Source organism: Zootoca vivipara, chromosome 14 (genome assembly GCF_965207765.1).
Source record: "Zootoca vivipara chromosome 14, rZooViv2.hap1.1, whole genome shotgun sequence".
NCBI classification, from domain to species: Eukaryota; Metazoa; Chordata; class Lepidosauria; order Squamata; family Lacertidae; genus Zootoca; species Zootoca vivipara.
In genome coordinates this window covers 37,787,205-37,801,060 of record NC_142597.1, presented here as the reverse complement: position 1 = coordinate 37,801,060, position 13,856 = coordinate 37,787,205, and the positions used below count along the sequence as shown (strand labels likewise).

The 13,856-nt window shown below is 48.3% G+C and overlaps 1 protein-coding gene across 7 annotated transcripts in view; it reads left to right on the top strand.

The window, feature by feature from the left end:
* SGSM2 (small G protein signaling modulator 2) overlaps positions 1-13,856 on the top strand; it is a 94,406-nt gene that overhangs the window by 46,874 nt on the left and 33,676 nt on the right. For 5 of the 7 annotated variants that reach the window (XM_088658061.1, XM_035139275.3, XM_035139270.3 and 2 more), the window contains exons 4-11: positions 1,079-1,243; positions 3,091-3,158; positions 4,017-4,162; positions 6,051-6,185; positions 9,618-9,742; positions 11,167-11,234; positions 11,881-12,044; positions 13,264-13,399. In XM_088658061.1, the coding sequence (XP_088514187.1) occupies positions 1,079-1,243; positions 3,091-3,158; positions 4,017-4,162; positions 6,051-6,185; positions 9,618-9,742; positions 11,167-11,234; positions 11,881-12,044; positions 13,264-13,399 (1,007 nt within the window). The remainder of the gene's footprint in view (positions 1-1,078; positions 1,244-3,090; positions 3,159-4,016; positions 4,163-6,050; positions 6,186-9,617; positions 9,743-11,166; positions 11,235-11,880; positions 12,045-13,263; positions 13,400-13,856) is intronic. The other 2 variants (XM_035139277.3, XM_035139271.3) reach the window with 1 other exon arrangement.

Sequence of the window (13,856 nt, the reverse complement as noted above, 5' to 3'; positions counted from 1 at the left end):
CAGAATTCCCTGGGAACACACTGTTCTAGGTGCCGACTGTTTGGTCTGCGTTGGCCCAGACCCCAAAGGCATGACCCCCAAGTGCAAGTGTGCCCATGTGCACGCTCACACAAAAACGCCCCCCTCCCAAAAAAAGAAGCCACAAAAGAATCCATCTTTCTTTTTTCCCTTTTCAGGTCACCTTTAAGAAAGCTGGAGAATATAGCGAGGAGTTTCAGCTATCAGCCAGCGCTTCTTTCTCTCCTCAGGTTATTAGTTTATGTCAAGTGAGAATTAGAGGGGATAGTCCAGCCTGCAGCAATCTGGTGTGTTCTGGATGTTTTGGACTACAACTCCCATCAGCCCCAGCTCCCAAGGACTGCTGGGAGTTGTAGTCCAAAGCATGCAGAAGCCACCAGATTGCCAAAGGCTGAGCTAGATAAATAAAGGTTTTTTATTTTCTTTCCCCATAGTCCGGCAGATTGAAGGAGGGAGCAAAAATGTTTCCGATGGAATTATTTTTCTCCTCCTTGCCTCCCCCCCCCCATCCATCCTCTCCAGTTTAAACTAGTTTACCAATGTCAGTAAGGCTTGTTTAACTGCTAGCATGTTCTCCTGTCAGCTGTTGCTTCGACACTCTTTCGAAAACGGACCAATTAGGCCTCCTGGTTTGGAAATGGTAGTTCCAGCCAACGCACAACAACATCACAAGTGTGGTTCAAACACCTGTCTAATGCTAGAACAGGGAGGTATCCAAGGGAGCCAAAAGTTGGACAATTCAGGGCAGATAGAAGGAAGTTTATGGAGCGCATAAACTGTGGAACTCACTGCCACAGGAGGCGAGGGTGGCCACCAGCTTGGAGGACGAAATCAGGGACAAGGCTGTCAATGGCTACTAGCCAATGGCTACCAGCCATTGACAGGTGCTCTCCACCCCACCCCACCCCAGAAGGGACCCCCTGAGGGAATGCAGGCCTTGCATTTGGGGCGGCCACAGAGTTGTCAATCCCTCTCCAGACAAATTAACCCGTGTTTGCGATGAAGCTTTAAACTCTCTCTCTCTTTTGAGAGTTTTCAGGCTTTCTTTATTTCTCTTTAGCAGGAGAAGTCAGCCGGCTGGCCAGGAATCCCTCAAGAGGCAGACGTCCACCACAAGCAAAGCCCCTGCGCTGACCCCACAAGCGGTCAAGCATATCTGGGTTCGCACCGCTCTGATCGAAAGGGTGCTGGACAAGATTGTGCAGTACGTGGTGGACAACTGCAGGTAAGGGACGTGCCGGAACTTGGCTTTGTTTTGTTTTCCAAAAGGAAAGAGAGCCATGAGTGGCGCATGCTGTCGTTATAAAAAAGCTATCAATGGTGGGGGGGTGGGGGGGCTGGAGAACCTTTTCCAGCCTGAGGGCTGCATTCCTTACTGGGCAACGTTCCGGAGGCCACGTGCCACTAGTGGGCAGAGCAATGAATGGAGGCTCTCTCTCATCATTAGTAGTCATTTTGATTTATTGCCCATCTTTTACCCTAAGATCCCAGAATGGACCATATTAATTTAAAAAGCAATGTTAAAAACAAATGTTAAAACAGGCATCCCCAAACTGCGGCCCTCCAGATGTTTTGGCCTACAACTCCCATGATCCCTAGCTAACAGGACCAGTGGTCAGGGATGATGGGAATTGTAGTCCAAAACATCTGGAGGGCCGAAGTTTGGGGATGCCTGTGTTAAAACAAATTAAAATCACAACTTAGTCAAGTCCTTCCTTCCTTCCTTCCTTCCTTCCTTCCTTCCTTCCTTCCTTCCTTCCTTCCTTCCTTCCTTCCTTCCTTCCTTCCTTCTCTCTCTCTCTCTCTCTCTCTCTCTCTCTCTCTCTCTCTCTCTCTCTCTCTCTCTCTCTCTCTCTCTCATCTATCTATCATCTTATCTATCTATCTATCATCTATCTATCTATCATCTATCTATCTACAGTATCTATCTATATCTATCAATCATCTATTTTATTTTCCTTTCTTCTTTTTTCCATCTTGCTTCCCTTCTCTTTGCTCCTGTTTCTTTTCAGATTAGATTTTTTAAACACTTCTTTTATTCTGGCGTCGGGCATAATCCTTGCGTATCTTTTGATGAGTAGCACACCTGGAACTAGAGGCGATGCTTTCCTTCTCACCGGTCGACGCGGAGCAGCTGGCTTCCGCTGAGTCAGTTCCCCCTCCGTGTTAACAATATGCCTCAGAGAGGCTCCTGTGTGCTGTGCCCCCAAATCTGTACCAACATATGCTGATGCTGCCTCTTTCATTTTTGGAAAAAGATTGTCTAATGGGCAGCAGCCAAGGCAAGCCACCGAGGTGCAAAGGCAGCCCACACTGCTTCCTTTTTTTAAAACCAGGAAAATATTCCTAGGCGGTGGGAATGACATCAGCGCTCTTAGGGGGAAGAGTGAGGACTCCTGTTCCCTCTAGTGGTGAAATGCCATTATTCCCACCGTAGAATCAGAGAGTCATAGAATTGTAGACTTGGAAGGGACCCCCAAGAATCATCAGGTCCAACCGCCTGCGATTCAGGAGTATGCAGGGATAGAACCTGCAACCTTGGCATTATCAGCACCCACGCTTTAAGCCAGGCATAGGCAACCTCCAGATGTTTTGGGACTACAACTCCCATAATCCCTAGATAACAGGACCAGTGGTCAGGGATGGTGGGAATTGTAGTCCCAAAACATCTGGAGGGCTGGTTGCCTATGCCTGCTCTAAGCTAAGAAGTATTGAGGGCAGACTGAGGTTGGTGTGCCAGACCTCCCGTTTGCTGGAAGGCACCAGCCTCCACTCTGGCCTGGAGAACGGCTGCCAGTCAGAGCAGGCAACCCTAGGCTCAAGGAGCAAATGCTTTGCCAGGGTCTATAAGCCAGGGGCCCCTGTGTAAGAAAGCCAGCCCTGCTTTTTTGTTGTTGTTGTTCTGGGCTTTGCTCCTTTCAGAACGTGGCCTGTGTTTAAATAATAATAACAACCAGAAGAACCTCTCTCTCCTCCGCACGGCAAACTTCATTAACGCCCGTGCTCCTTTTTTTCATTGAAAGGTAAATGTTATTTTATCGCCAGTCGTTTTGTGTGGTTGCTCTCTTCCAGCAAATATTACGAGAAAGACGCTCTGCTGGCAGATCCGGTCTGTGGGCCCATCTTGGCTTGCCTGCTGGGTGAGCATCTTTCAAATGTTATTTCTGTGTGCTTTGGAAGAGCGCTGTTTTGACAGTCCCCGTGTGGTTCCCTGAAAAGGCATTTGCACAGATGATGAATGTGAGTCAAGAAACGTGATGCTATTGCACCAAAGGAAAGAGCAAGGATTCGAGGAGAGGAAGGGAGAGGAGGTTCTGTGAAGCAACAGGCTCTAACTGAGGCATGGCTGAGCTTTTGGCATCAGCATCAACAATTTTCAAACCCCAATTTTCCTTTTCTGGTAAAAAGAGGAGTGGGCTATATGTTCTATGGAGCTGGGTCTGGGTAGGGGAACCTGTGACTCTCTAGATATCATTGGACTCCAACTCCCATCAGCCCCAGGCAGCATGGCCAGTGGTTAGAGATGCTAGGAGTTGTAGTCCACAACACCTGAAGGGCACCACCATTAGCTGTCCCTGGTATAAAGGCTGATAGGTATTTAAATCCTGTTTTGCCAAGGGCCAAGATGCTGGATTTGGTAGATGTCCACAGGCAATTAGTTGTGTAATCTGAGGGCCACCACCAAGAAGCTCCTGTCACTGGGAATCAAGCAGTACCCAAATTTGAGATAACCTGGAAAACATTTTATTTGCCTGTTCCTTTAGACCAGGGATGAGGTCTTCCAGATGTTGTCGTACTCCAGATCCCACCAGCCCCAGCCAGTATGGCCCTGTAGTCAAGGATGATGGGTGTGGGAGTCTCACAACATCTGGAGCCCCCATCACTGGCTTAGATCTCTTTAGTTGAGGAGAAGCTGCTGACTTTCTTCCACCCCTGAGAAGGCAAAAAGGAGTTTCCCAATTCCATTCTTTCTCTCTCTCTTTTTGGTCTGTTCTCAGTTGGACCCTGTGCCCTGGAATACACCAAGCTGAAAACGGCCGACCATTTCTGGACAGACCCCTCGGCCGACGAACTGGTTCAACGGCATCGCATCCACGGAGCCCACGGCCGGCAAGACTCTCCGTCCAAACGGCCGGCGTTAGGAGTGGGTCCTTTTTTCTCCCTGATGTGGCAGCGCAGCCTTTACCATTCCGTGGCCCTTCAGATGTTTTGGGGGCTATAGCTTCCATCGGGCCCAGCCAGATGATGGGAGCTGAGGTCCAGAATATCTGGAAGGGTGTGGCAAACATGGTTATAAACAATTTAAGCTGCATGCACACTGTATGTTTAGGGCACTTTTGAAGCACGGCTCTACCCCAAGAATCCTTGGAAGTGTAGTCTGTTAAGGGCTCTGGGAATTGTATTTCTGTGGGTGCCGGGGGCAAACTACAGTTCTCAGAATCATCTGGGGAGGGTGCACTGAAAAGGCATGGTGGGTATGGAAGCACTGGGAGGAATTCAACTTTGTGCTACGTTGAACGTGCTTTCCGTACAAGCATTTCAGCTTGCCAGGCAGAACAACCTCCCCCTGTGCCGTGTTCTGAGTCCTCCTGAGCCAATTTTGGGATGCAGGGGAGGCACAGAGGGAGGAGAGTGGGTGGTGGGTGGGAAGTCCATTGCAAAAGCAGAGGTTCTTGTGCAAAAGCAGAGGTTCTTCCACCAATGGGACTCATTGGGGCACCCACCCCTCAGACTGTAAATCAGGCATCCCCAAACTGCGGCCCTCCAGATGTTTTGGCCTACAACTCCCATGATCCCTAGCTAAGAGGACCAGTGGTCAGGGAAGATGGGAATTGTAGTCCAAAACATCTGGAGGGCCGAAGTTTGGGGATGCCTGCTGTAAATACTATAGAGTCATCAAATTGTAGAGCTGGAAGGGACTCTGGGGAATGTGCAGCTGTTCCATATGGGGATCAACCTGCAAATATATATATTCATAGAACTGAAAGTGATCCCAGGGGCCTCCTAGTCCAACTCCTGCAGGAGGATTGTAGTGCCCTCATTCATAGGTTGTGCTTCTATGCAACAAGGGATTCACAACAAAACTCCCCCTCCCCCCCCGCCATTACTGGGCTTACTCGAAGGAAAGTCACTTTTTTGCATGTGTAGGGAATTTTTTTAAATGTTTGATGTTTTATTATGCTTTTATATTTGTTCGAAGCTGCCCAGAATGGCTGGTGTAACCCAATCAGATAAATAATAATAATAATAATAATAATAATATAAAGAATTAATTTATAAATTTAATTACTTTATTATTTATTATTTAATTAATAAATTTATTATTTTATTATTTATGGGTTGTTTGCTGCTGCTACTACTACTACTATTACAGAAGCATAAAACTGAACATTAAAATATAGCAGGACTTCTGAATACTCCTCATTGGACAGTGAAGCCCATCAAAATCAATATGATTTCCTTCTGAGGAATTTAGACGGCAGCCTTGCTGAGAAATGCGACGCTGTTCCTCTTTCGGGAATCTAATATGGGGCGAAGCTTTTGTTGTTTCCATCACCCCAGAAAAGGGGACTTCTCTTTGGTGTCTTGTATCACCATTGCCCTCTGAGCCAGCATGACCAGGGGGACAGGATCAGGCGATGGCTTGAGTCTGGCTCCTTGCTGTGCTCTCCCCCCCCCCCAAAAAAAGTTGTGGCAGCAAATTGCGGGTCGATATGAGGGGATCGTGCCCTTCAAAACTCCATTTGGGTTAGGGCAGAGTTTCTCAAGCTAGGGTCTCCAGCTGTTTTTGGACTACAGTTCCCATCATCCCTGCTAGCAAGGGATGATGGGAGTTGTAGTCCAAACAACAACTGGAGACCCAAGCTTGGGAAACCCTGGGTTAGGGTAAAGCCAAGGAATAACCACAACTTAACAATGAAAATATAATTAACGTGAGGCCGCCTCTCCCACCAAAGCAGGAAGTTATTCACAGTTGTCTATTGCTGCCAATGCAACGGTATCCTTGCGTGTGCCCTCCCCCCCCCCTCCAGATTCGGAAACGGCACTCCAGCGGAAGCATGTCGGAGGATCGCTTTGCTGCCTCGGCTAGAGATTACGTCGAGTCGTTGCACCAGAATTCCCGGACGCACTTGCTGTATGGAAAGAACAACGTCCTGGTTCAGCCCGTAAGTGCTTGTATCGTGTGGCGTGGGGCAGAGGGACACATCTTTTTTATATTGGTGTTAGAAAGAGGAAGCTGTGCTTTTCCCCGGCTGTAGCTGTGGCTGTAAGGTAAGCTCTGAAAATGGTCCGCTACTCACTTGATCCGGAGAACCCCACAAAATCTTGCAAAGTCAAGGGGGTCCAACCTTCGTGTTCACTTTAAGAACACACGTGAGACTGCCCAGGCTATCAAGGGTATGCACATCCAGAAAGCTACCAAGTACTTGGAAGGATGTGACCCTAGAGAAGCAGTGTGTTCCCTTCCATCGTTACAATGGTGGCATTGGCAGATGTGCCCAGGCCAAGCAGTGGGGCTGGACACAGGGGCGTTGGCCAAAAAAAGAGTGCTGAGTTCCTCCTGCACATGCTTAAAAATGCTGAGAGCAATGCTGAGCTCAAGGGTCTGGATGTAGAGACTCTCTGGTAATTGAGCACATTCAGGTTAACAAAGCTCCCAAAATGCTACAGGGCTCATGGTCGCATTAACCCCTACATGAGTTCTCCTTGCCACATTGAGATGATCCTCACAGAGAAGGAGCAAATTGTCCCTAAGCCAGAAGAGGAAGTTGCTCAAAAGAAGAAGATATCTCAAAAGAAACTGAAGAAGCAGAAACTGATGGCTCGGGAATAAACATCTATTCAGTTCACAAATAAAAAACAAAATTTAAAGAATTAATTAATGGAAGAAAGGAAACTATGCCAGGAATGAATGAAAGAAAGGAAACTGTGCCAGGAACCCTGCTTCTGTTCCCAGCCCCCCTACAGATCCTGCCCCCCGTCTTGCGTGAGCTAGAGAGGTACGGGGCCTTGTTCAGTAGGGCTAGGAGATATATCTCAGCTGGTTCTTCCTCCCCTAAGGTGGAGAGAAAGAGCAGCAGAGGTACATTCCATACTGTGATATACAGTGATACCTTGCTTCTTGAACTTAATCCATTCGAAAACCAAGGCGTGGTTTCTGATTGGCTGCAGGAGCTTCCTGCACTCAAGCAGAAGCTGCGTCAGACGTTTGGCTTCCGACAGGGACGTGGGTGGTGCTGTGGGTTAAACCACAGAGCCTAGGGCTTGCCGATCAGAAAGTCGGCGGTTCGAATCCCCGCGATGGGGTGAGCTCCTGTTGTTCGGTCCCTGCTCCTGCCAACCTAGCAGTTCAAAAGCATGTCAAAGTGCAAGTAGATAAATAGGTACCACTCTGGCAGTAAGGTAAACGGCGCTTTCATGTGCTGCTCTGGTTCGCCAGAAGTGGCTTAGTCATGCTGGCCACATGACCCGGAAGCTGTACGCCGGCTCCCTCGCCAATAAAGTGAGATGAGCGCCACAACCCCAGAGTTGTCTGTGACTGGACCTAACGGTCAGAGGTCCCTTTACCTTTACCTAAACGGTCGAAAACTGGAACACTTACTTCCAGGTTTTTGGCGTTCGGAAGCTGATTTGTTCATCAACTAAGCCATTCAACAACCAAGATTCCACCATATCGGCATATCACACATTTAAAGGTAAAGGGACCCCTGACCATTAGGTCCAGTCGTGACACATATTTAGCTGCTGGTATATCGCAATGCTGGAAACCAGATGTTGCCGAGCCCTGCTGTACCTTTAAAGCAGTATCATACCCCTTTAATCAGCAAATAACTCTCCATGGGAAACTCTGGGAATTGTAGCTCTGGGAGGGGAATAGGGGCCTCCCCGCAACTCTCAGCACCCTCAACAAGCTACAGTTCCCAGGATTCTCTAAGGGCAAGCCATGGCTGTTCAGAGTGGTATGATTCTGCTTTAAATGTGCAGTGCAGATGAACCCAAGTTCAAGTCACTTTTAGCCTGTCGTCTTAATAATCCCAACAAAGTACTGAAGGAGAGAAAAGAGTCTGGAGAGGGGTATATATTAATTCACCTCATTTGCCAATATCACGATCTCTCCAGAATCTTGGCCGTTAAGTGCAGCATTACAAGCCAGCTGGGGACCTGTGTCGCTTCACGTCAGAATTAAAAGTCATGAAGTGGACACCGACAAGGGAATTCATTTAAAGACATGAGTCACAAACAGGACAGAGAGAGTTGGAAGCATTGCGATGAGTCACCAATTCGTGCAAGTCAATGAAGGGAAGACCGGAATGTTGGCTTCATTTACATCTAGGTACCTGGGTCAAGGAGACCCCGGCTTTGACATCACACGTCTCTCCCTCTCTCTGTGTGTGTCTCTTTGCTGTGCTCAACAGGACGTCTCGCAGCCTTACTGATCCTCCACAGCTGCCTAGAAGCTGGCTGTGCATTCAAAGTTCAGGATATGCAACAGAGAAACATTATACCTCCCTCTCTCTTAGCAATAGAATTGGTGGGACATCTATGGAAGCTGAATGTCGGGAGATTCAGGACCAATGAAAGAAAGTCCTTCTTCACACAGTTAGGGCATACAGTGGTGCCTCGCTTAACGAATGCCCTGCTTAACGAAATTTCCGCTTAACAAATGCCCTGCTTAACGAAATTTCCGCTTAACGAAAGGATTTTTCGAGCGGAGGTTGCCTCGCTAGACGAATGCGTTTTACGAAAAATTCGTCTAGCGAATCGCGGTTTCCCATAGGAATGCATTGAAATTCAATTAATGCGTTCCTATGGGCAAAAAAAAATAATTCAAAAAAATTCAATGCATTCCTATGGGATTCGCTAGACGAATTTTTCGCTATAAGAAAAGACCCGTGGAACGAATTAATTTCGTCTAGCGAGGCACCACTGTAGTTAAATTGCAGGACTCTCTTCCAGAGGAGGCAGCAATGATTAATGGCTTGGATGGCGTTAATAGAAGATTAGATAAGTTCTTGGAGGGAAAGGTTCTAGTGCTGTGGAGAGAGGGAGCACAAGACTTTTCTCTGCCTCCTTTCTGATTTGCAACCCAGAGCCTCACCTGCTCCCAGGTTCTTTCCAGTTCAAAGTCGTGCTGTTGAAAGGTTTGGGGCCCATTAGGGATGGGATGTGCAGAAGCAGTGTCCCCAATAATAATAATAATAATATAATTTATTATTTATACCGTACCCACCTGACTGGGTTTCCCCAGCCACTCTAGTCGGCTCCCAACAGAATATGAAAGCACAATAGAACATCAAACGTTAAAAACTTCCCTAAACAGGGCTGCCTTCAGACATCTTCTAAAAGTCAGAAAGTTGTTTATTTCCTTGATATCTGATGGGAGGGCGTTCCACAGGGTGGGTGCCACTACCGAGAAGGCCCTCTGCCTGGTTCCCTGTAACCTCACTTCTCGCAGGGAGGGAACCGCCAGAAGGCCCTTGGCGCTGGACCTTAGTCTCTGGGCTGACCCTGGCTCTTCTAGTTCTTGCGGTGCACTTTCTCCTACATTTCTCCTAAACCGTTTCCTCTCCTTATTATTTGGCTGGCTTCCCAAACAGAAAGATGACATGGAGGCCATCCTGGGCTACCTCTCTCTCCACCAGTCAGCCGATTCCCTCACTCTGAAATGGATGCCGAATCAGCTCATGAACGGGACGCTGGGGGACCCGGAGCTTGAGAAAAGGTAAGACGCAGAAGTGGTCCTGCAGCCGTTGGGTGTAAGAAAGAAGTCTGGCAGGTGGGGGGCTGGCTGAGGGCAGACTGGGCTTGTTTGGGGCAAGCGCACCATTCGCTGTAATGCACCAGTGGGGAAACTCAGGCCTGGGTGGGGAGTGCAAATGCGGTGCTCTAGGGCTCTCTGCCTGGCCGTCACCAAGGAATGGTGAAAGGAACCAGCTGGGGAACCCCCAAGGGAAGAAGGCTCAGAGCCCGGGGAATGGTGGTGGGATGACGATGAGGGAGAAGAGGGAGAAGACTGGGAAGAGGAGGCGTCGGAAGATGAGGGGTAACAAGGCTTAATGAGTGGGGAGAATCGGTGGCAGAGGGAAATCCAGAATCAGAGGCAGAAGCTGAAGCAGGAGAGGAGGGAGGTCAAGAGGCAGAGAGGAGGCTGGCTGGTGAAGAGACCCTAGTGTCTCTCCTTCCCACTGGTCTCCCAGAACCAGAAAAGGGCTGAAATGGGTGGAGCAGTGGCAGGCTACGTGCAGGCACAGTCTCTGATTGCTTGAGGAAGGTCCTGGAGAGGAGGAGACATAAACAGGTGTGGGAAGGTGGAGGCCTTTAGTCTCTGATTTTCATGGAGTAATACTACTAGGAATGAGCTGCTTGATCTTCTGCCAAGTCTGGGAAGATCGTACTTTTGCTAATGAAGAGTTAACTCCAGCTTTGAATGGTGTGATTTACTGCTGGGTCGCACTTTGACACTGGCCTTCAGATCTCTTTCCAGGCCACACCCCTCCCTGGCTCTGCTTTGTTGCTCCCTAGGCTAAGATGTGCTTTGAACCCTGATATTGCCTCTTTCTCGCCTGGGCGGAGGGCAGAGAAGGGGCATTTGCAAAACCCCTCTACTCCCAAAGCGGGTGCTTTGTGCTGATACTGCCGGTAATTTTGTTTGTTGTGTGTTGCCTTGACAAAAGCTTGGATTATTAGTCAATCAATCAAACAGTAATTAAACAAAAAAATTCCTTCAGTAGCACCTTAAAGACCAACTAAGTTTTTATTTTGGTATGAGCTTTCGTGTGCATGCACACTTCTTCAGATACCTTCTTCAGATACTTCTTCAGGTATCTGAAGAAGTGTGCATGCACACGAAAGCTCATACCAAAATAAAAACTTAGTTGGTCTTTAAGGTGCTACTGAAGGAATTTTTTTATTTTACTTCGACCCAGACCAACACGGCTACCTACCTGTAACCAGTAATTAAACAAGTATCTGAAGAAGTGTGCATGCACACGGAAGCTTATACACGGAACAAACTTAGTTGGTCTCTAAGGTGCTACTGGACAATTTTTATTTTTTTTTAGTAATTAAATTGATGTTGGGTTGACAGGGCCTTGAAGAAATGACCACCTTGTATTTCTGTTTGTTTATCTTATTACATGCATTCAGCATCTACTGGGACTATGCTTTGATTGTGCCATTTAGCCAAATCGTGTGCATCCACTGCCATCAGCAACGTAAGCATCATACGCTCTTTGTCATGGGGAATCTGGGACCTTCCAGAGGGTCTCTGGACCATATGCACTTTCTCCGGTCAGTATGCAGATTCTCCAAGACCCAAGCCACCTTTTCCAATTTCTTGTTCAGCAGTGTGCAATCTACACTCCTCCGGCCCACCTGTCCTCTGCCTAATCTCACATGGCCCACAATGGCCCACAACACACCTTCCCATTGACTGGAGAAAATGCATATTGACCAGAAATGTACAAAATTCAGTCACAGTATGCGCATCATTGAGGCCGAGAGGTGGGGTCTTGTCGTCTGGGCAGCCCAGGACCTCCATACACACTGCCCAGGCTTGCACCCCGGGGACGTCAAATGAATATGCACCTTCTCCAAGGCTTGTTGGGGATTATGCACAATGACAAGAGAATGTACAAAATTCAGTCGCAATATGCACGTTCTCCAAAGCCTGTTGGGGATTATGAATATTGACCAGGAAATGTGCACAACTCTTCATGGAAAGATTATGTGCACATTCTCCCTGAGACCTGGTAGGTATGTGCACAATGGCCAGGTCCCCCCCCCCCATTAACCACTCTACTTAGATTCCTCTTGACTTACTTAAACAGAGCTAACATTGAGGCATATTCATTCCTGCAGCAGAGCGAGGGGGGACGTTGGTTCTGGTGAGCCAAGATGGCATCCAACGGCCCCCACTTCACTTCCCGCCTGGTGGACACCTCCTTGCCTTCCTTTCTTGCCTTGAAAACGGCCTTCTGCCCCGTGGACAGTTGGAGCCTCCACTGTGGTCCCAGCAGGGAAAGGTGAGCCCTCTAGCCTGGCAAGTAACGCCTTCCGTATGGACCTGGCAGGACAGTAATGGGTAACCTCCGGCCCTGGTGATGTCACTGGACTCCAGTTCCCATCAGCCACAGCAGCCAGCATGGCCGGTGGAGAGGGATGATGGGAGTTGTAGTCCAGCAGCATCTGTAGAGTCACAGGCTCCCCATCTATCAGCGGCACCTGTAGGGATCCCTGCAGAATCCCCTAAAGCTGTGTGAGGTGCTTTGCAGCCCCAGCAATCGACTCCCTGTTGGGCCTTCAAAGCTTGCTTATACCTGCACTGTTTAATTTCAAGTGGCAATTGGTAGGTGGGCGGTCCCATCGACCTGCCCAGTTCCCCACTCTGCTGTGTCCAATCAGGGTCTCTCTTCCAGTCTCAACCAACCATATGCTTCCCAGCTCTCGACGGCTATGCAGCTCACCCAACCAACTAGTACTCGGTTAACTTTCATGAAGGGGAAAGTTGCAATTTGGCAAGCAGCTGCTGAGAACTGCTCCACTGCAGGGTAGAGCACTGCTGCTTGGGATCCACCCAGCCACCCAGCTGTGCCTTTTTCCAGGATACCTAGTCCAGTCCACCACCCGGAGTTAGTCAGCATTCTGAACATGCTCAGTCCTCTTTGGGCTGTTTGAGGATGCAATCAGCAAACCCCAGGATTTCCAAGCCTTCCCAGACCTTTGTGTGTTCATGTGGGGGGGGGGTGCCATTATGGCTGTATAACTGATGGCACACCCCTCTTGCACATCAGAAATAGCGGGAGCAAGATAGACCATTCCTCCTCCTCCATGAGAGGCCAAAAAGAGCCCTGGTAGATTGCAAAAAAGCGGCGTCTAAACTAGAAGCCTATTCTCATAGTGGCTAGCCGGATGCTCTTCAGAAGCCCCCAATCAGTCCTTGAAGGTTATATTGCCCTCTCCGATAGTTGTTGCTCCTTAGCAACTGGTTCTCACTGATAGACTGCCTCTGAACATGGAGGTTTCATCTTAGCCACTGATAAGAGACCGCCCTGCTCCATTAGCCACCTCTTCCGGCAATTGACTTCCACATCTTGCAAGGGAGCCCTCCTTTGGCCTGCCCTGGATTTACTGCTTTGTCGGGTAACCCCTGAGATCTAGTGTCCTGAGAGAGGGATTTAGAACTCTCTACTACAGCCTCTCTGTGAGTCACATCCTGTCTGATTGCCCTGTTTTACATTGTAGGGCAAAGTGTTCCCCAAACTCCGGAAACGGAACACCCACAACAAGACTGTGGATCTGGAAGAAATGCCGGCAGCTATGGAGACGGCTGCAGATTACGTCTTCAGGATCATTTACCCAGGCCATAGGCACGAAAACAGTAAGAACCTCCTTTGTTTTGTTTTTCGTTTTACATAGATGACGGAGAAATGCAGGTAATTTCTTTGGCAGCAGCGAGGCGACACTGGGGATTTCCTTGAAGTTTTTAGTCTTTTTTAGAACATTCGCACTGTGCCTTTTTGATTTAAATTGCCCTCGAGGAAACTTAAAAATTGATGACACTGTCAAATACAGTTACATTTAAAAATAATAATAATTAACGAACTATCATCAGGGTCAGGGATGGGGAACCGGTGGCCTTCTATTTTTATATCAATTTTATTAAGAGTTTTCAACATATGATACAAAAAAATACAGTGGTACCTCGACTTACGAACAACTCGACAACCGAATTTTTCAACTTGCGAATGGGGCAAATGGCCGCACGCTTACGAATGTCTCGACATCCGAAAGGAAACCGCGGCGGTTTTAGAGAGGGATTTTTCGACTTACAAATT